General features: G+C 38.8%; 2 protein-coding genes across 2 annotated transcripts; one reads left to right on the top strand and one right to left on the bottom strand.

Moving 5' to 3' along the window:
* Window positions 1–16,678: 16,678 nt before the first annotated feature.
* Window positions 16,679–20,156, bottom strand: LOC113275046 (putative transcription elongation factor SPT5 homolog 1). Its single transcript, XM_026524478.1, has one exon. It carries the CDS (start codon window positions 19,307–19,309, stop codon window positions 16,847–16,849), a length of 2,463 nt encoding a protein of 820 aa, XP_026380263.1. The 5' UTR covers window positions 19,310–20,156; the 3' UTR covers window positions 16,679–16,846.
* Window positions 20,157–20,780: 624 nt separating this feature from the next.
* Window positions 20,781–21,476, top strand: LOC113273679 (CDGSH iron-sulfur domain-containing protein NEET-like). The gene is made up of 2 exons (XM_026523322.1): window positions 20,781–21,122; window positions 21,216–21,476. Exons 1-2 carry the CDS (start codon window positions 20,905–20,907, stop codon window positions 21,322–21,324), a joined length of 327 nt encoding a protein of 108 aa, XP_026379107.1. The 5' UTR covers window positions 20,781–20,904; the 3' UTR covers window positions 21,325–21,476.
* Window positions 21,477–22,060: the final 584 nt, after the last annotated feature.

Below are 22,060 nucleotides of genomic sequence, written 5' to 3'. Positions count from 1 at the left end.
TCCATGCAAGAGTCATTCCCCATATACCAACAATCTGAAAAGCTGGGGATCCTTCCATAGAACCTGTTTTGCAAACACTAGTTTCACACAAATATTAGTAATATAAAACAGAAATGAAGCTATGAACCGATAAAAGTTTCCCCCACACTTAATCTTGTCCACACTTGGAAGTGGATATAAAACATAAAATTCGGGAACTTCCATGGTTTCTTGTTCCAAAACCTGCATAGTAAGAGAATCAAGTATCTCTAATGGAGGATATCGCGAAATAAAGTCATTCAAAAATACTCTCGAAGCTCATACATTTAAACCAATAAGAGGTAAAGGAGAAGAATCAATATGCAAAGGGTTAGACAGACCTATCACAATCTCTTGTATCACGGAATCCTCTTCATCCTTGAAAAACTCAAGTAAATTATTCACCTCTTGTATATCATGGTCCTCTATCAAGCCTTGCAACCATTCTTCGTCCGTTTCTGCCTTAACCAAAATCTCGGCATCAACATCTTCATTACAATTCTTTGCAAGCTCAATTGGGTCTTCCACAATATTGGTCATAACGGTCTCACTCTCAACATACTCCTCTTTGTTGTAAGGTACATACTCCACTGCGGATTCAAGTCTCACCATAAGGAACTTTTTTAGAACACTCATTGCAACATCCTTAAGCTCTACCTTTTGAATAGGTTCTTGATCGTTATAAATATCAATGCTCGAGTAAGCTACACTAGTGTCATCATATTCCTTTTCATCTTCACCTTGATCGCAAAAAGACTCCATTGTACTCTCTTCGGGGATGTCACCATAAATTGGTTCAAGCAATGTGTTTTCATAGTCATCATCACTATCATAGTTAACATAATATTGGCTACCACTTCCCAAAGATTGGTCTTTCGCAGAATTTTGCATGTCCTCTTTGTATTCTTCAATGCCTTGTCTTAAAATGGAAACACCTTTTTGAAGCTCTTGGAGTGATCCATCCAAATTTTGAAAATAGTGTTCCATTTGTTGGTAAAGCTCGTTAGACAAGGAAAAAGTAGAATCACTTACTTCAGTATTATTAGGCCAATTATCTTCCCTTTGAATGGGTGAATGATCATAAATACGATCAGAAATTGGGCCAAACACACTATGAGCACATTCGGTCGATGAAATTGGTTCCACGCTTGGTTGTCTACAAACTGACTCCATGCTGACCATAAATTGTTGCATCTCATCTACCAAACTAGAATAAATATGAATAGGAGCACAACTATTCTCCCCTCCTTGTGGTTGCTCACTTACATACCTACCGTAAGAAAGTTGGTATGTATAAAAATAACTCAAAGGGTACGTGGAATATTGACCATAACCAAAGGATTGATTTTGATTGTGTTCTCCGCAAGGGTGATAGTTGTCATAATGTTGTTGAGGTTGATAACGGTACCCATTGTTCCAATATGCTCCGTCCATAGTAATTGGTATCTGAAACAAGAGTTCTCAAAACAAGGTTAAAAAACCAGAAAACAAAAATAAAAACAAAATACAAAACAAGACTAAAAACAAAAATAAGAAACCAAAAACAAATGACAACCGCTGCCTCCCCGGCAGCGGCACCAAAATTTGATCGCTGTCGTAGGCTCAAAAATAATTACACTTTCTTACTACTCAAAATACATAATGAAGGAAGGGCAAGAAAGGATCGTTCCCACAGAGAGGATTTAGGTTGTCAATACGTTTCGATTTCCTATATAACACAATGGGGGGATTTTTCTGATTTTTATAAAGTAAACTAAAATAAAAACTAAGCAAAGAAATAAACAAGCAAATCAAATAAGATGAGAATTTTAGCTAAGGATTTCGTTTTCATTCACTAATACGTTCTTGTCTTAATAACTAGAATTGATATTTAATCTCTCATTATCAAAAGCCCTAAGGTACCTAGTCGAAAGAATATCCCGCAATCTCCTCTTATCATCACACATACATGTAAAACGATGCAAGTATGAATTCTACCAAAAGAATAACCTAACGCCTTGCGCTAATCAATTTCAATTCCCATGGAGAATTAAGATTCATGAAATTAGGCTAATCAATGCAATTGAAATAAATTGCGCAAACAATTCGAACAAAGGTCATGGTTCTCATATGATTACAAGGATATATCACTATAGGCTATAACCATATTTATGCTAATTGTGTTAAAGGATTATCGCTTAATCCTAAACTAGCTATAGATATGAATATGAGTTCTAGCAATTTGCAACTTGACAAAACAAATACTCAATCATGTTGCAATACATCAATCATGCAACTATATTTTCAGAGAATCGTGAACGATAAACATGAGACAGAACTAATTCATTAAACCCAAAATCATGTTATGTAAAATCAACTTAATCCATAAACCAATAATAAAATTAAGTACTCATGTTAAAGGAGTTCATAACAATAATATAGAGAAAATTTTTCATGTTTCTAAACCCTATAACAAAAGTAGAAGTCTCCCTAATGGAGATCTCTAGGTTTAGAGAAAGACTTTTCTATTTATATGCTTCTCCCATTCCAAAAGGATACTCTTTCCAATATTGGGTCTTCTCAAAACCCATCTCTAAGTGGTCCACCAAGCCCATGTATGAGAGAAACCCGTGTGAAAATCTTTGTCAAAATTGGTCGCCGGAAATCTGGTGTCGCAGGCCGGAATTTGAACGGAATATACCATGACGGTCACTGGAATATGCTACTCCGTCGCCTGAATCAAACTAACGGTCTTATGTAGTCGTCGTCATCTTTAACGGTCAATTTAACGGCACCGTTACCTGGTCAGCTCACCTGAATCGCTGAGTTAACTCGTCTGAATCGGAATCCGACCGAGTCATGGCTGTAATGAGGCCAACTTCCAGGCCATTTTCAATCTTTGCCTGTAAAAATCCTAGCATACATCTAAATGCTCAATTCAGCATTATTCACCACTTATTGCTACATTCATTCCCTGCACAGTTTCCATTCACTCACAACAAAACTTGTTGTTGTTGCTTCAAGCCACTTCAATTGCAGTTGAAGCCCATTACCCGCAGCTCAACAAACTCAACCCATCAGCACCATTTCAGCTGCAAGCATTTACTTCCCTGACTTCATCCAATCTCTGCACCAATAACTCCAGATATTTGCGCTCAGCTGCTCCCACGGCCGTCTCCAACTAGCCATCAGCTTTTTGTAAACTCAGAATCACCACCAATACGTTACAACTCAGCTCACATTCCCATGCTCAGTTCCCTGTATCAATATCAAGAGCAACACCACAAATCAATGATGAATCCAACCACACTACAGCTACTATCAAAATGCCCTGTAAAATCATAATCTAGCCATTTCAGCTGCACCATCTTCTTTATTATGCATTCCAACCTTCTTAACCTCCATCTCCTTGGCCATCTGTTACATTAGCACCATTCGTCAGTGGCAACAACTACCAAAACCATATTCATACACAGATCTAACCCATGACAATCACCACTTCCTCCATTTCTGGTATCGACAGCAGCAGCAACACATATCCCAATTTCAGTTCAATCAATTTCCTTCTCAGACTACCACCAACAACAGCTGCATCTCATACTTCTATCAATAGCAGCTCAGCTCTTCTCAATTAGCCATAAACCCATTGTTCCCTTGATAGTCTTCATGGTAACAACATCTTCATCATCCCCTCTTCCATCTGTTGATTGAACCAAAAACCAGAACCCATTTTTCTTCTTCGTTCTTAACAGATTCTTCCATCTTTCGATTAACAGCGACAACCATTTCAAACAGATTCAAATCCCATTTTCAATTACTGTAAATATCAGATCCCCTTTTATCTTTGTCTCAATCCACCAAAATAACTCACACCCCAACTCTTTCTTCTCTGATTCTTGCTTGCCTCAAAACCCTAACCAATTTCCATCGTCAGAACCTCAATTTCACCAGCAGCAACCTAATTCCCATCTTCACATCTTCTCAATCTAACTCACCTCTGAGTTTCAATTTCTGAATCAACCCCATACGAGATGCAGATCCAATTTCTTGCAATCTCAGATGCAACCCATCTTGAATCTGTTTCAAGTCCATCATCTCTATCTTACCCTTTTCTCATCTCCCAGTTCTCGATCAGCAGCAACAAGATTTACTCTCAATTTAAGGTGATAAAACAGCGGCAGCTGCTGCTTCTTGTTTTCTTAGTTTTAGGGAAATGAATGAACTAGAGAAAACGTCTCTCGAATTTAGGGTTGGGTTGTCTTCGGATGCTAACAATACATGCATTTTCTGGATAAGGGCTACCCAAATTGGCATCCCCTTAATCCTTAGCTGGCATGTCTTTAGTGTTTTTCCAAATATAGTTGCCCCTTAACCTTGGCTTGGCTCCAGATAATGTTCGTCCATGAAATGACAATTTTATCCTTTTTTCTCAAATGGCTTATTTCTCCTTCTTTTGCTTCAAACGACTCCATTGAACCTAAAACACTCAAAAGTAAACATAAGATACATAATTCACACGACAATAGCAAAGAAAGCATAAATACTATATATAAAATTAGGTGTTTTAGACATATCACACTGGTGATACGTCAACGGGATGATCCTATTGTCATGAAGCCATGGTCTCCCCAGTATCATATGGTAGTCTGGCTCCTTCTCTATGACTTTGAATTTCACCTTTGATTGGACGGGCCCTACAGATAAATTTAGATTGACATACCCGTACGTGTTGGTTTGGTTTCCTTCAAACTCTGTCATCGTGGTAGGCTGTCGCACGATCTTGCTTGGGCGAACCTTGGCCGTCCTGAGTGTCTTGAGAGTGATCACATTCGAAGACGCTGCTGTGTCGATGAGGGCTCTCTTGAACTCTGAATCCTTGATACATGCAGTGACGTGTAGGGCCCGGTTATGACCTTCTTCCGCCATCATGTCTTCTTCTGTAAATGTGATATTATTCACGGACATCTTTGGTGTTTTCGAGGATTTTGGATGCAAAGGAGTTAGATGCACGTCCAGGGCTATCTGGTTGGCTGCAGCAAATATCTTCGCCCGCTGATTCTTCGAGAGATGTAAAAGTTCGCACAAACTTTCCACTAGATAAGCCGCTTCCTAATCCACCGGCCTCTGGTTCATAGTGAAACTATTGACTTGAGGAGGATCGTTGCGAGGATCAGTCCCCGGTGTGGAAATCTATGTGGCAGGAGAACCGCTCATATCCGATATCATCTTGATGAGGAGATAGAGTATGCCGTCTATTGTTTCTTTGAACAGGTCCAGTTCTTCGTGTGAATCTCCTGCACCCGTGATAACTCGATCAATGTTGGGATTCTTCCGCTTACACCATCAGATATACCGTTGGGAAGAGGAGTATCTTCATTGGAGGAACTTCGAATGGGATTTGAAGTTGTTGGTGGAGTCCTAAGACCAACCATTTTGAAATTAGCCAAATGGGATTGGGTATTGAAGAAATTGACTTCACAACCGAGAGATTAATCTCCCACTGTGGTCGCTAGTTGTTTATGGATGAAAACTGTTTCTACTGATTTTGGTAAATTTGAGTGTGTGGATGAGAAACGAATCTAAACCCTAAACAAATGCACTGCACGGGAGTGATTTTGATTCGAGAGATCAATCTATACAATTCTGGCATAAACCAAGAAATGGCCGTTCCAGACTTGCTTCGGTCACAAAGTGAAGGAGATGGGGTTGATATTAGGGAGGGAAGCGAAGAAGGTGTTGAGATTGTGAAGGTGTTGGTTGTTTATGACTTGTATCAGAATGATGAACTGGCTTGCACAACGTAAGCTATCAGTTCTGGGTGTTCTCTGAATACTATGACAACACTTGGTTTCTCTCCGTCTGTGTTGGAAATAGGTGAAGGACCTATTTATACAAGTCATTGAGCACAACCCTCATCTCGTAGGAAGTGGAGGAGGTGAAGTGATGGAGTAGTGGGGTCGTGTAGGAGTAGTGATTGTCACACGATCACACCTTTTCCCACTTCCCTCATCACTGTTAACCGTCCACCTTTTCCCGACACGTTCTTGTAATGGTGCGTTGCACGCTGCACGCTGTAAACCGCCATACCAATACCCCAGTAAGTATCCCCCAGTTTGTGACATGCTTGATGTCTCGAATGAGCGGATCATGGGACCCACACAGGAAATAGCATATGGTGCTAAGTTATTTAAGGAGTTGGTATTCATGAAATATCGTGTATGCTCGATGCATGTAATGCATCAAGAACAATCAATATGTATGAAGCATCGGTGTTTTAAAGCTTAATCGAATAAGTCGCGGATTAAGCGTATTAAAATAGCATCACGTCCAACCATCTTCAAGTGATCGTTTGGAGGTCGCACGGTCGAGCCACCCCCTGGTCGATCACTCCCTGTGGAAGAGTGGCGGACGGTGATCACCGAGGCTTCATTGGTCGTCTAGCTTTTAACCTGGGTTGTCCGTCCAACCTGGCAAAGTTGGATGGACGAGATGGTTTACGACATATATTTACGACCGTTGATGGAATTTTAGGGTTTTTAAGAGGTGCGCAAGCATCCCTCTTTGGCTTGATCGAACTCAAGCATGGGCATTACTTTTGGTGGGACCGATCGGTATGCATGGAGGCGTTTCGTTGTTGTGCACGTCTATACCTCTCAGTCCCACGACGACATGATCTAGGCCACTCAAATTGACTGGCAAAGATGAGTGGTCGTGATCTATTTGCGACATAAATCCATTGCCACAAAGGATTTGGAAGCCGCGTGACATGCCACCTTCGGGCGTGCGTTTCGAGACGCTCGGCCATGGTTCTCCTAGGCCGGCCGGTCACACGCACAAATGGGCCCACGGTGATCACGTCGACATCCTTGGGACCTCTTGAGTCTATATATATACCCTCCGTTTACGATGGCAAAGATGGATGGACGCGATCGAACTACGACAGATATGCATCGTCGCAAACCCTAATTAGGGTTTGTAAACGGTCACGCACGCGTGACTTTGGCCAAACGGTTTGGCAAACCACGCTTCTCCTTTGGGAGGACCGACCGTGTGGGGACCACGTTGGGCTGACAGTGAACATATGTGCACCTTCCTGATGGTCCTAGGTACGATCTAAGCCATCCAAATAGGTTGGCTAAGTTGGATGGTTGTGATCAATTTAAGACATTAGTGGAATTTTCGTGACCCTTGAAAAGCATCACGCCCATCGTGTTTTGGGCAAGCGTTCATGGCTCCATGACCACGCCGTGAGCAAACCGATCAGGTAGGGATAGATTGTGCCCGCCAATGTGTGTGTTGGCGCCTCCTCAATCGTTCATGGTGCGATCTAAGACGTCCAATCAGGCTGGTGAAGTTGTACGGTCGTGATCGTTTTAAGACTGTCGAACAGTCTTGCTCGTTCGAGCTTCTTCCAAAGCAGCGCGGCTACCCTATTTTAGGGTTGGCGTTTTGGCACGCTGGGAAGCAAGGTGTGATGTTCGACCGGCTAGGTCATAAATGGGCCCGCCGGTGGTCATTACGGTGATCGCCTGCTCCTGCTAGGGTTCGTCTAGGCTGGTTAAATCATGCGGTCAACTTGTATGGTCGTGATTGTTTCTGAGACTCATACGGACAGTCCAGATTTCTCTTAGGAAATTAAATATGCTCGACCGGGCTAATATAAGCACGCCAATACGAGATTCTCTTTGTCGGACAGTGATGCAGCCTGTACGGGTATTTCGTGCATGTCCCAAAATTGACACTTGGAGATTCATGTTACTCTGTTGAGAGTGAACACTCAGTCGTCATGCCATGCTAATACTGAGAGTTCGGGTAGGATCAACACAGGAAATACTAGGCAAATCATGCATTAATTAATAATGCTAAAATTCACAGAATATTTGGGATTGTTGATACATGCACCATTCTGGGTGAATTTTGTATATTTATTGAATTTCTTCGAATAAATAAAGTGAAGAGGTACTCATCACTTATCAAACGGCTTTACCCTTTGCAGGATGTCAGCACATTAAATACTGGTTTACAATTTTAGCCCTGAACTAAAATCCACCATCAATAAAAGTATATTGGAGTTAGTCCATACAGATTTCTAATCTAAATATTGGATGTGGTTGTTAGACCCCGCATTTTCAATATCATTATTTATGCTCGCATAGATAATTCAAATGGATTTCCAATTTGACCTTAGAAAATTTTATTTTCGTGTCACAGAAACTTTAATCTTTTAAAACTAACTTTAATACTTAAGTTTCTTTAGCGGATTTTAATGGATTTTAGTGGATTTTATGTACCAACGCCTCCTTGTCCCTAGCGGTACATGTACAATGTTTAGTTTCATACTCCATACCTACCAGAGGGTCATGAGTTCAAGACTTGGTACCAAGAAGAAGAGAAGAAAAGAAAAGAAAAAAACTTTAATACTTAAGTTTAATTCAATTAATCAAATATAAATTAATATTAATAATCTAATTAGTCAGTTAATAATAAGTTTTGACCCTTAATGATATACGTTAATTTTGTCCCTTTCCATAAATATATGGATAATAGTCTTTAAAGTTTACATCAAGTAACCTTATTTCATCGTATTCAAGTATTCTCCAAAAAATGAGAGCAGTCTCACAAAAGAGTTCCTCAAAATACATAGTAAAATTAAATTCTCGGGCTTTGGGGGTAACTTTAGCCAGGGGAAGTCAAGTTGTACTTCAACCCTTCTCCCTGTTAAGAAACTACCCAAACCTTGAGTCAATGGAGATTAAATATCGATTAGGAACTATGGCATCATATGTGCAACACGCATTTGGCAGAATACCGAACAATACCTAAGATTACTTTCTAAATTTATTTCCATTAAATAAATCTGTTAAAAATATTATTTGAGTTTGACTAATTTAAATACCAAATGTCGTTCCATGTCAATGGCGGCTGCAATAAGCGGCATAGTATTTATCATTAAATTGATGCCGCCTATAACTCCGTAAATGAAATTTTCTACTGTTTTTGTGATTCTAACCTAATCAACCGAGTTTAAATAAATCAAAACACTTAATACACAAATGAGAATCACTTACCAGTTAGAGCACTACTCGGTTGAACTCGCAAGTTTTTTTATATCAAGCTTGTTGTCAAATTTAGTCGCACAAAACTATATCTTGATTTCTACATTTAGTCAAGTCTCAAACTAGGATTAAAAGTGTATACTTGAGTATCAAACATCACCGAATCACCTATTGAAGATGGAGATCAATCGAAATATTTGGAGAACATCATCAACAAAAGTTATGTGAAGACGGAACCATATTTACTCATATGATCACCATTCTATCTTTATGAGACTAAGTCGTATGAGTACATGGACTTTAAACATTGCATAAAAGAAGTTTTGAGTCAAGCTAGTCTTGTTGAAATCTCGAATTATGATTCAGGAAATAGTCATTCACATACTTGATGAATTTAGTTAAGAACAATTTATTGTTTGTGAACTAATTAAGTCATCATTCAAGTTGATCATTTGAAAATACCCCGAGCAATAATATTCATCATTTATGTCGTTTGAGAATGTTTCGAATTCATTATAAGAGAGATATAGAACTACTAAAAATCTGGATACATGACAGTACCCGTACCGGCGTAATTGTATTGGTTACAGATCAGTGGTACTCATACCCAATAGGCATACCCGCATAGCTCTAGCTTAGTAACGGCTCATGGTACACGTACCGAGTACGCATACCAAAATAACCTGAGTTCGTGATTGTCTTATGGTACACGTACCCAGTACACATACCAAAATAACTAGAGTTACAAAACTGACTTACGGTACACCTACCCGGTATGCGTACCAAAATAGTTTGTCCGGAAAATTTCCTTAAGGGTACACATACCCGGTACAAGTACCTTGGCAATCTGATTTCACGAATTGGGTTGGTACACGTACCCGATTTGCATACCATCCCTGCTGAATATTTTCATAACTCTCGAAAACACTTTTATGACATATTTGATCATTTAATCACTTATGATTGTGCATCGAGATTAAAGTCTAAAGTGTTAAATGAATATGGCTAAGCTTATGGTATAATGGTTAACCGGCCATAAACTATCATTATACACGGTTCGGTTACGGCTGACCATACTGTATATTCTACTGTGTGATATCAAGTTGAATTTCTCACATGTTAAGGTGAAACCAAATACGTTCGGCGAACTGTGTCCATCTATATTCATAAACCAAATATGGTTGGCGAACCCAGTTGGAGAACTGTGTCCATATGAATTCTCGAGCCGAGTAAGGGTTTGCGAACCCGCTTTACGACCACAACTCTCAGACTCGTGAACTAGCCTTACGGTTCACGAACCCTCTTACCAACTGTCCCAGTAAAATATAACAGATGCTCAAAAGATATATTTTTTTAAATATGTTTAAAATTGCTATGAATCTCTTAAACACTTCCAAGACTTCATTGATCACTTAAACACTTACGCTTGTGCATCATGATCAAACTCTTAGGTGTTTTAATGAACATCATATTGCTTATTTTTCACATGGCATATTTTCCAAACCTCATTATATAATGTTCCAGAGTCGGACCACTGTGTATACTATTTTATTGTATTTTCAAGACCTAAAGTGTTTGCTTGATTCCAAAGTTATATTCGCTTGAACTCTAAGCAAATATCAGCCTTGAAAATCTATAAATAAAGATGCTCTTTCAACTGGAAAATTCAATCCCTGACACTTTGTGTCCTAGTCGATCTAGATTCGTCCTCTATGAACCTAGGTTTCCTCTGAGAAACATAATTAGGTTTACGACTAAAAGACGTTGCTTTGGGGATTCGTGAAGCTAGGTCCGACTAACTTTTACCTTGATAGTTCGTGTATCCTGATCTTGCTTTTATGTTATCGAGGTTTTCGTAATCTCTTTTAGGCAAGATAGTTAGAAATTACAAAGTTCTCTTCGTCCAGAATTTGTGATCCTCAAGATAAATATCCCAAAATTGATCTTAAGTGATCCTTTGAAGTTTGTTCTTGAGAGGTGGTTAAGAATCTAGAGTGCTCTTTGGGAGTCGTAAGTTCTGGATTTGTGAGGTTTGCTAACTTGTCTATTGCAAATAGATTTCCACACCTTGATCCCTCGATCTAAAAGGAAATTAAATATGCTTATCTGTTGGAGGTATATTGGCATCAAAAGTCTTCACTGAGGTTGAAGCAACTCTTAGGATGTAAAGGACGTCAACTAAAGTAATGAAGTGCGTAGAGCCTTCCGAGGTTCATGAGACGTAAGGAGCGCGGTTGTAACTAAATCGCTTGGAGCGTTAATTTGGTCTCATCTACATTCCAGTCCGAAGTATGATAGTAGGGCTAGAATATGTAGTTGGTTAATACAACTCGGTGTTCAAATCTGGACGAGGTCAAGGGGTTTTTCTGCAGTTGCGGTTTCCTCGTTAACAAAACTTCTGGTGTCTTGTGTTTTCCTTTTTCGCAGTCTATTGTTTATCTTTATAATTTTATTTAAAAAAGTTGTACGTATTCAGTCTAAGTAGATACGTACATCTAATTGTGATCGATTACGAGACTCGTTCTTGTAAAATTCGTATCTTGAAAGATAGATAACAAGTTTAATTACTTGGACGAACTCCGATTGGATTATTTGGGTACGACTAGATTGATCTTGGATATTTATTTTTGAAATCTTCCAAGTACTCTTCTTAACAATCAGGTTCACAGAATCATTGTCTTATACTACTGATTGAGAAGAGATCGAGGTATAAAATCTATATACATATTGTCAAGGATCATTAAGTTGGTCTACTTGTAACTGTATTAAGTTTTTCCCATACAAATCGAACGAAAAAATTGGTGATGTATTTTTTATCCACGCATTTTCAATTGGTATCAAAGCAGGTGAACACCTTTAGACCTAAAAAGTTTGTGTTTGAAGCGATTTGTATTATGGGCAAGATTGCAATCTCGATTAAGGTACCACCAGTATTCGCAAATTACTTATGGTGGAAAATTGTTATGCGATCTTTCTTACAGCCTCGTGACTTTAAGACATGTGTTCTTCTTGTAAAGGATATGGTATTCCAATGGCCGGAGAAGGAGCAACTGTTGTTCCGAAATACATAGAAACTCATAGCGTTAATGAAATCAGTGATGCCACAACTCTGATAGAGTAAACGCTATTACACACGCCATAAGCCAAGATCTTCAACATCGTGCACTAGATCTAAATATGCTTGGGATATCTTAGAAACAGTATTTGAAGGGAATTTTGCAGCTAAGGAAGCACGACTTCAAACCTAACTTTTGACTAGAAAAACCTTTGTATGGATGACGAAGATTTGTTTGAGGAATTTAATCACAAGTTGTCAGAAATAGTGAATGCGCTAGCTTGTCTTGCACTAGGAAAGACCATTCGTGAGAGGGATATTGTGATGAAAATTCTGAGATCTTTACCATCTCGATATGAGTCTAAGAAACATGCCATCACTTAGGGAAACGATCTTACCACACTTCCAGAAGCACCCTTATTGGAAAGTTAAAGATATTTGATCATGAATATCAATTTAAATATGATATAAAATATCGAGTTACTTGATAAAAGTTAAAGTGTTGGCAACTTTGACAAAGATCTTGTTCACGAATTATCAGATGAAGGTCTTGAAATTTTGGTTTCTCTTATTACAAAACAGTTTAGAGATCTTCTCAAGAAGAGGAATAAACGGTTCTCAAGAGAACATATACCATCATCAGCTAAGCCACGTGATCATATTCCCTCCAAAAAGGCGAATGATGATAGTGATGATGAGGAAATGCCCCAGTGCTTCAAGTGTAGAGGTTTCGGTCACTTTCTAATGACTACCCAAATCGAAGAAAATATACTGGCAACAAGAGTCTTGCTGCAACTCTTGATAAAAAATACTGATCATTATGATTTAAAAAAAGAGGATAGTTCAAGTATAACACTTGTTGCTAAAGTAGCGATACTTGCATCAATCTGGACAAACTCTTTGAAGATCCTTCTTCCATAACATTTGAGGATATAATGGACTTTTCACTTTTTAATGAAGATTCCACTGCTGATGTTTCGGAAATATCTCAAGTGTGTCTATCATCCAAAGTCGAAGGTGCTCCTGAACCTTCCTTCAACCAAGCATGTCCTTATTGTACCACTGAGGGTCACGAACTTAAATAGTGTTTCAAGTACAATCAAAAAGTAAGGTATGTCAACAAACTGCAACCGAGGGCTCCAAAAGCCAAACCCGACAAAGGTATGTAACTCTGTTTCTCTTTCTTCTCCTAAAAATGAAATTCTTCATAAGGGAAAGGATAAATCTAAAGGAAAAATAAATCAAGATCTAAACGGTCAGTAAAAATGGAAATTGATAAACCTGTGCAAGATCAAGTGGTGAGCTTACTGATGCTCACCCCAACACAAATTAATTGTGTTCAAAAGGTGTTTTCTTGTCTCATGCTCCCTCAAAATAGACAAGAATTGTACACCTCCAAGAGCTTTGGGACTGACTCTCTAGTCTGTGTCTTGAATCTTATTACTTGAATTTCCATCTTCTTATCATAGACTCAAGATTAAAAAATTTCGTCAAATCATGTCATTACGAAGCAAGAACAAGAATAGTTCATGTTGAGCCTCGCTCCATTGAATCTGGTTCAGTATTTTCTGGGTTTTGACTCAGTTAAATTATTGTATATTCAGGTGTATGCTAGTCATCCACTAGTTGGGGAATTGGTGGTTAATGAAGGTGGTGTTCTTGTGGGTGATCGATATATTTTGACCGGTGGTGAGCATTGGGATTTGATGCAATTATCATACGTCCACCTGTAAGAAGAGCAATTAGGAGAATTTTGGCCTTGCATGTCCTTGCACAGGAGATGTAGTATCCTTTATTGGACCTTTTAAGTCTCGTGGTTGGGAGAATTGCAGCAAATGTTGTTGATATTGTGAATGCAGGGCACGGTGTTAGAAACCCCCGACCAGCAGCAGTAGCATCTCATCAGCCAGCAGCCGACGTATCTCAACAGCGAGCAGCGGCTCAGCAACCAGCAAATACTGCACCTCCACACCATTTTGGATCTGAGAGAATGCAATCTTCTCGTCAGGCCCGAGTTTATCCACCACCCTGACCACCCAGAACTACCAGAGGGCAGACAGTTGTTGAGACTTGGAGGACAAGAAATGGACAATATTATCAACCCCACGAGCAACAATAGATAATATTGCTGATTGAGAGTTTTCATCATGGTGCACGAGAATTTTGGGTAACACTTTTTTTTTTGGGTTTCTCCAATGACTTTCTTGTCAGCAGAACATTCCTTTTGACATCTTCCTTTTCCTTATCCTTGTTTGGATAATTCTGTTTTTAAATTTCATGTAGTTCGATAACCTTCATACGATATTCGTCCGTATACACGTATTCAAAACAGAATTTGAAACCCTTTATAATTTTAAATTGTCATCTTAATCTCTTCTGCCATTACCTTAACATTCTTGACATGGTTCGGTCTTGAAGAGGTCTATTGAGTACGAACAACTTTATCGAAAATTAAAAAACTGCCAGACCTGACATTTGTCCACTCAAACAAAAATTCATAGGTTCGCCCGTGTTCTTCGTTAACGTTCTGAACATTTTTTTTCTGGTGTTAGTAGTGTTCTTCAGCTTCTCTATGTGTTCTTTTGGGGCAATACGATGATCAAACTTATTTGTATGACTCACCCGATAATATTGTTTTATTTTTCATAATAGATGATAACCGAGACTTATTGAGCTACCTATAATGTTTTATAAAAAGTAAAATGACTGTAATCTTATCTTACCATTGTCATTTTATGAGCTCTAGAACTTTGCAAAAATATTGGGTGATTTCAATTAACCGGTGAATGGACGAAATTTGGTCTTTAAAATATAGGATACGTTATAAATATTGTAGGCCAGATGCTTCGTATACGACAAATGGTAAGGGGTTGTAGAATGGTAAAATTGGAAAAAGAATCGATACGGTTAAGGGACATATTCGAGGATTAGGACAGCATCCCCTTTTTTTGTTGCCTAGTGAATTTGCGTGACACCAAGTTTTATAGCGCAAACCAATTGTCTTGTATATTTGTATCAAACATTTAGTAAAGGCTTCTGTTAGCCTCTCACCAAGAATAATGGGTCTTTCTTTTTTGATGTAAGAATAATGGGTCTGGCTCTCACATCGACCAAACTTTCCTCTGGAAAATTTGTTATATCTTAGCCGCCAAAAATAAGTTATTCATTCCGTTGATCAAAAATATTTTTTTTATTTCTTTTTGATCGATAAAAAATTTGATGTTGGCAAATTTCAAACTCAAATCAATGTTATCATCACCCAGTGACTTTACTATTGTATTACAGTGGCACCAGACAAAAATATTTAGATGGCAACAATCTTTTGGGTAATCATTCTAGCCAATGCAGTTCAATTGCTTTACTGCTCCTGCTCGAGACAACCACCCTATGCTGACACATTTTGCAAAGATTTAACGCCTAGCCCATTCACAATTTGACATTCCACTCTGGTTTTTCCACTTTTTATTAAGGTGCATATAAAGGAGTCCGATTTACAAAATATGCGTGTATAAAACTTTTTGATATGATATGGGCCAAATGTTGGCTTCGCTGGCCTTAGTCAGCATTCACTTGCATTGGATATCTTAGTGACGCCGTTAAAAGGTTGCAAGCACGGCATAGCTACACCATTGTGCTGGGACGCTATAAACTTGTGGAAAAATTGATATTTATTAAAGGGAGAGCAAAAAGAGATCCGAGGAGAGCAAAAACTGTAGTCAACTCATTAACTAGGAAAGATTCAATACAATTGTGCGAGCCGGACTTAATTACCCTGCGATCACACAAATTTCTCACACACATCGAGCATCACCTCTCATCGCTTTCTCAAAAATCCTAACCTGTAAATAACACCATTACTGAAAACCAGTTCAAAATAGAATATCCTGCAAATTAATCTACGTAAAAATATTAGTCGATTTAAGGATTGCTAGTGCACAAACAATCATAATCAATTTTCTAGTATTTGACATTGTTAAGAAAATTACTGTCCATGGTATGATGAGCATTTATCTTTTTTTCGTTTGGTAGTGGAATTCAGCCGGAGCTCACAAGCACGTTCCTACCAACCCTTTTGTACATGTATCATCTGGTGATATTTGAATTCTCTATCTGTTAACACGGGTTATTCATTTGTTTTTGGATGCTTTTGTGGATTTAATTTCTATATGCTTGTCAACAGTTTTGTCTTACTTGTTAACACATTGCCAAGACCCAAATTCTCCTCCATTAATGGAAGTTTAAGTTGTCGTAACTGTGGTTAGCTAGGGTTGGGAAGAAGAACAAGACGCAGAAGATTAGGTTTCATTTCGATGATGAATCGGTAGGCATGTGAACAATTCATGTGGTTAGAAAGGGTACTTCGGTCCGAGTCGATGATATATATATAACCGGCCGTGACTAGTGAGTCGACTACGATTTTTGCTCTCCTCAGATCTCTTTTTGCTCTCCCTTTAACAAAAATCGAAAAATTAGGAACCAACCAGTACAACACAAATCTGAAAGAGAAAAAAAAAACAGAAATGGGCGCTCTAGAATTTTCGCAATAGACAGTAAGTAGTCTGAACAAAATAAAAAGCAAGTAAACAGATTAGCAGGAATTTGAATTGCGAGTTTTGAAGATTCTGCAACAGACTAATAATAATTGTAATTCAATGTTTGCAAGGTTACAGATCACAATATTAGATTACAACACAATGTCAAAACTAAATAATTTTTACTGAATATTACTGGTACAAATCTAGTAAGTTGAGATAGCATAAGGATTCCAAGCTTGATGGCGCATAGGCGTCCGCATACCACTATGTACTGGTGTTTCTCCGCCTTGATCTCTCATAGGAGTCATATATGGGTGCAGTGGAGTTTGTGCTCGATGCATGGGTGTCTGACTTCCAATACCTTGTTGAGGTGCTTCACTGGATGAAGTGAAAACACCCGCGTCTACAGATATCTCCTCACGTTTAACTGTAACCGTTTTCATCTGAGACTCCAATTCAACCCGAACTAATTGATCATTGCGGCTCACAACACGACCACCACATCCCTTGAAGTTTCCAAGACGGATTTTCACAATGCTACCAACAAAATTATCACGCCCTCCTCGCCCAGCAGCAGCTCCCCTATGTCTCACCCCAGAATCTAATGGAGGTCCTGTAGAATATCTTCTTGGTGAAGGGGGAATATAAGCTGTCTGTCTTGAAGTTGCACATCTTGAGGGCAGGGAAACCTTGGCATTTGAGCCTCTCATTACTATGCAAGACTCTGCTTGCACACAAATAAAACCAGAATGCTCCATGTGATGGCGGTCATTTGTGAACAATATACCTCCACGTATATGTTCGACAGAACCTTGTTTCCCTTGGCAAGGACCCATGAGAATCTTCACAATATCTTTCACAGACACGTCATTTCTGGAACGATCTTTGGCGGTATTCCTCCTATCATCTATCTTATATTTGATGTCCCTCAACTTCACTACTGCAACCACAGGTCTATCTGGATCTCCCTTCAGCACTTGAAGTGATTCACTCTCTAATCGTATAATCATCCCAAAGCTCATGTCAGCAAGCATGACAAGGTCATGTAATTCATAATCTCCAATTCTGGTAGTAGCTCCAGGAGCTACTTCAGAGCTATCCACGACGTTGTCAGCAAAAACACTGATATCCTCCCTAGTCGCATCAGATACTAAAATGAGCACATTACTGTTAACCTTAATGACAGTACCGGTTGCACCTTCATGAGCACCAGAGACGACCTTCACATGATCCCCAAGCTTGAAGTATTTGCAAACATAATTTTCATTCACAACAATTGTTGTATGCAGGTCCTTCCGATTTGGTTTGATATGGAGGTTATCGTCTTCCACTTTCTCAACCCATCCCATCAGATTTATGAGATCTCCTTTGACAACAATAACAGCATCACCCTTCATATAATGGAATTTTCTCCTGTTTTCCAGTGAAGTGGACATACCAGACTCACAAAATCTTTCAAGCTCATTGAAAGATGGTTGAATATTTTGGTATTCAATTGATTTCTCCGATACTGTTTTATATAGGAAACCATCTTTAAACGTCTTCCCATCAATCACATCAAAAGAAATTCCAGTGCTTCGTTCCCTCCTAGAGTCTACTGGTATGTTAAGGTTTCTTGCTTCACCTGAATTCACAAGACGTTGAGGCGGAATGATTGCCTTCTTCGAAACTTTTCTACCATCTAATTTGTCGGCAACAGCTTGTAAGTCAACCCTTGGAATTAGCTTAAGCATAACCCTTTGTCGCATATCAGGCACACTAACAACTTTTGCAATATCCCCTTTGTATATCCCGATCTTCATTCGCACCCACATATCCTTCACAATGTCAAGGGCTTTGCCTTTTGCTGAAACCACATCGGTCATCTCTTTAATCGGCACAAGCACTATTTTTCTGGTATCTAACATTTTGAGACCTTTGCAAGCCTCTCTGACATGTGCCTCCTTATCAGCTTCGACGTAGATGTAGGTCTGGAGATAATCAAGAGCGATGGCAGACCTTATATGCATCCCAGGTTGATCAATGGCACATTTCTGCATAAGGCAAAAAGCTGCCTCTCGCTCATGACCAATCGCACATTTCACTGTCCACAACTTGGAATCCTTAACTGACGGCAAACGAGATTGCTGCTCGACATCATTGATATCTGCCTCATCAATTTCTACATCATAGCTTTGATACAGTTGTTGAATTCTTCTCTCGATCTCTTCGATATCTTCTTCACCATCAGAAAACCAAGGATGAGGCTTGTATCCATGTCCCTTCCTCCTGTCATCATCATCTTCTTGTTCATCATTAGAAACTATAAAGGGATCTTCTCCTTCTCCATCAGTCGACTCGTCTTCATCACTACTAGCAACAATTGCTTGGTCGTCAATGAATGGCGCAGCAGCAGAATTTTGTTTCCTCTTCTTCCTACTTTCTCCATAATTTTCATAATAATCATCATCCTCCTCTTCTTCTTCATCGTCATCAGCTTCTTCAGCAACATCATCTACAAATGTTGACCTCATTCGTTTCCTACTCGAACCACCCCTACTTTTACCACCGCCACGACCGCCATTACTTGCTTTCCTTCTGCCGTGAATCTTATACTCTTCTTTTTCTGAAAATTCCTCTTCATCATCACGATTCTGAACAAGGGTTTTGTCTTTCGCCATTCTCATATGCTCTGCAACTTACAAAAGATTTTTGTAGTAGTAAATTTGTTTGTGAGGAATTGAAGTGCCTGGGATGTGATACTTATACTAGTTGGGGGCGGTTTCCATATTCAGAATTCCTCTGAAGTTTGAGGCGGTGTATGACTTGAAACCGACTTAAAATGGGGGTTCTATATTGAGTTCTATTTCTAAAAATCTTCCAATTCAGCAATTCTCTTCCTTCAACCTCCATTTGCTCATCTTTAAATCTTCAACTTTATGTAATCCTCAATTCCCTTAATTAGTCTCACACCCTTTCTCCTTCTCCTCACTCCCCATCTTCCTACAGTACTCTTTTTCTGCAAATAGTATGATTGTGATTCCTTCTCCACCAGATTCCCAACCAAAAAAAGGACTCCATTGTTGGTCTTCATTAACTTCAGAAACTAGAGTTTGAGTTAAATTATTTACTTGCACAGCTGGGACTAACAAACCCTTAATCTTCATCGCTTTGACAACTCTAGCATATTAGATCCGTTACAGCTTAGAAGATGAGTTTAGGGTTTCGAATTTGGGGGAATCGAAATGGGAATCGAGATGAAGACAGAACAGGGTTCTGAGTGTGAATGTATATGCGGAAAATGAGCGGGTATTATCCGAAGGACCAAAAGTCCAAAACCCTTGACTAGGCTTTAACGAAAACTTGAAAGGCCCATGAAAATAGTTTATTCGTCCACACCAATGAAGCCGTCATCCTTGAGTTTGAAACCTGTTTTGAGACATACCAAAATGTTTCGAGGCATACGTTCGGCTGAAGTTGTCAGCCGAACCTAGGCAAAATACACAAAGTTCGGCTCAAATTGAGTATGCCTCAAAAATTTATGGTATGCCTCAAAACAGGTTTGATGGAGAAGGCAGATATTTATCTTAGTATTGCTCTACTTTCTAGTTTCTATAACAGTTGAAGCTGGCCGGATAAATTAGAGAAGGCATAACATGTTACTTTTTAGTACTTATCCAGTTCCCCCAATTGCTTACGAAACTCAAAATGCTTTTCAAAGGCTCCCCTAATCGTGTACCATTTGTGCTCATAGAGTTAAAGCTCTTGACTAGGTGGTGCAACAAAACCTTTCAGATCCGGCTGGAAATAAACATCTGGATGGATTCACGCAACGTAATGTATCAGTGTAAGACGAGTGTCAGATAAATGTGCACGTTGTTCCCGTGGGATCTTATCTATGTTGATATATGTACTTGAAAGGTGAAAATTTAAGAAATGAGAGATGGAAAATTGTATATATGGTCGGCCCTTAAGTCTGCATTTTCGTCCTAGGGCTGTTGTACACTTGTACTAACCGCTAAAAAAAACTACTCTGGAGTCCAGAATATGACTCGTTATTTAGCTAAAAGTAATTAACCAAAACCACACAATCTTGTGGTTGAAACATAGAGCGCGTGCTCTCCATACGTTTAACATCCTAGCTAACTCTTGTATTTCTTCATATCACAACATCTCTCATTCACTCTTTCTATCTATCTCGAGATCTTTACAAGCAACCTGAAGTTTACAGTTCACTCCTGAAAGATACATATTAACAAATTTAGCTAGAGAGATTGAAGAAATGGCATCATCAATGGTCAATGTGTTTGGGGCTAGAGTATCATACAGCCCATCACCAATGAAGTGTGTAATGACAAGATCGGTTTCAACAACAACGAGAGTTAATAGTGTTAGTATCAGAGCAGAAGCGATAAACCCTGATATAAGAAAGACTGAAGAGAAAGTAGTGGACGCTGTAGTGGTCACTGAACTGTCAAAACCCCTCACTGCCTATTGCAGGTCAGTATATATACATTATTAATTAGCTAATCGTATGGGTTTAATCTTTGTTTTGTGTTTTGTTATTTATTTAGAATTGATGAGATTGTGCAGGTGTTGGAGGTCAGGGACATTCCCATTATGTGATGGAGGTCATGTGAAACATAACAAAGCTACTGGTGATAACGTAGGCCCATTGCTCTTGAAAAAACCCAAAGAATAATTTTCTGTTTCTCTCTATTTTTGTTGGATGAGTTTGGAGAAGAATTTTGTTACATATATGTAAAAGGGAAGGATTTTTACATTACTACTAGTTGTTTAACACTCTCGTCTTCTTTCATGTTATAAAAATGTTCTCTTTTATTTTGCAATTTAGATCCAACATGATTTTTGATTAGGGATTCTCCTCAAACAGTTTCTTTTAATGGTTCCAAAGTTATTAATATTTGATGTTGGCCATGGATGTGGTTTACATGGCTATGTAAGATTATTTTTATTTTAAACAACTAATTTTATTGATCAAACAATAATAAAAACATAGAAGAAGGGGTAGAGAAGACCCACAAAGGGAAGGATGAAAGGAAGAAAGAAAGAAATAAAAAATCCATTAAACCTAAATATGGATAAATTCACCGCTGATCGCCGGTAACAACCACACCATACTTGGTGTTTCACAACCTATTCGCGGTTTGTTTTTTTTTTTGGGTCATGACTGGCAATACTCTGTGATTCAGTTAAGCAACTTCGTCCACAAAGTTTAGAACACTTGCACCAAAGTACGCAAATATCTTCGTCCCTGAGCATTTTAGCAACAAAAATCTTTCTCCTTTTTTTCTTTATCTCTAATTACATCCCAACTGCATTAGAGATTTGTCATGCATCAAACTAACTAGTAATCTCACAAAGTCATCAACATAATAAACACAAAGACATAATGTAATAATCTCATTTTAGTGCAT

Source organism: Papaver somniferum, chromosome 4, assembly GCF_003573695.1.
Source record: "Papaver somniferum cultivar HN1 chromosome 4, ASM357369v1, whole genome shotgun sequence".
In the NCBI taxonomy this organism is placed as follows: Eukaryota; Viridiplantae; Streptophyta; class Magnoliopsida; order Ranunculales; family Papaveraceae; genus Papaver; species Papaver somniferum.
The sequence above is the reverse complement of the archived record's forward strand: the minus strand, read 5'-3'. Positions and strand labels throughout refer to the sequence as shown.

Excerpts from the sequence above, each read along its gene's own strand:
- LOC113275046 (XM_026524478.1), bottom strand. The coding sequence starts at position 19,309 with ATGAGAATGGCGAAAGACAAAACCCTTGTTCAGAATCGTGATGATGAA.
- LOC113273679 (XM_026523322.1), top strand. The coding sequence starts at position 20,905 with ATGGCATCATCAATGGTCAATGTGTTTGGGGCTAGAGTATCATACAGC. Across the intron at positions 21,123-21,215 it reads CCCCTCACTGCCTATTGCAG|GTGTTGGAGGTCAGGGACAT; the intron begins GTCAGTATATAT and ends GAGATTGTGCAG.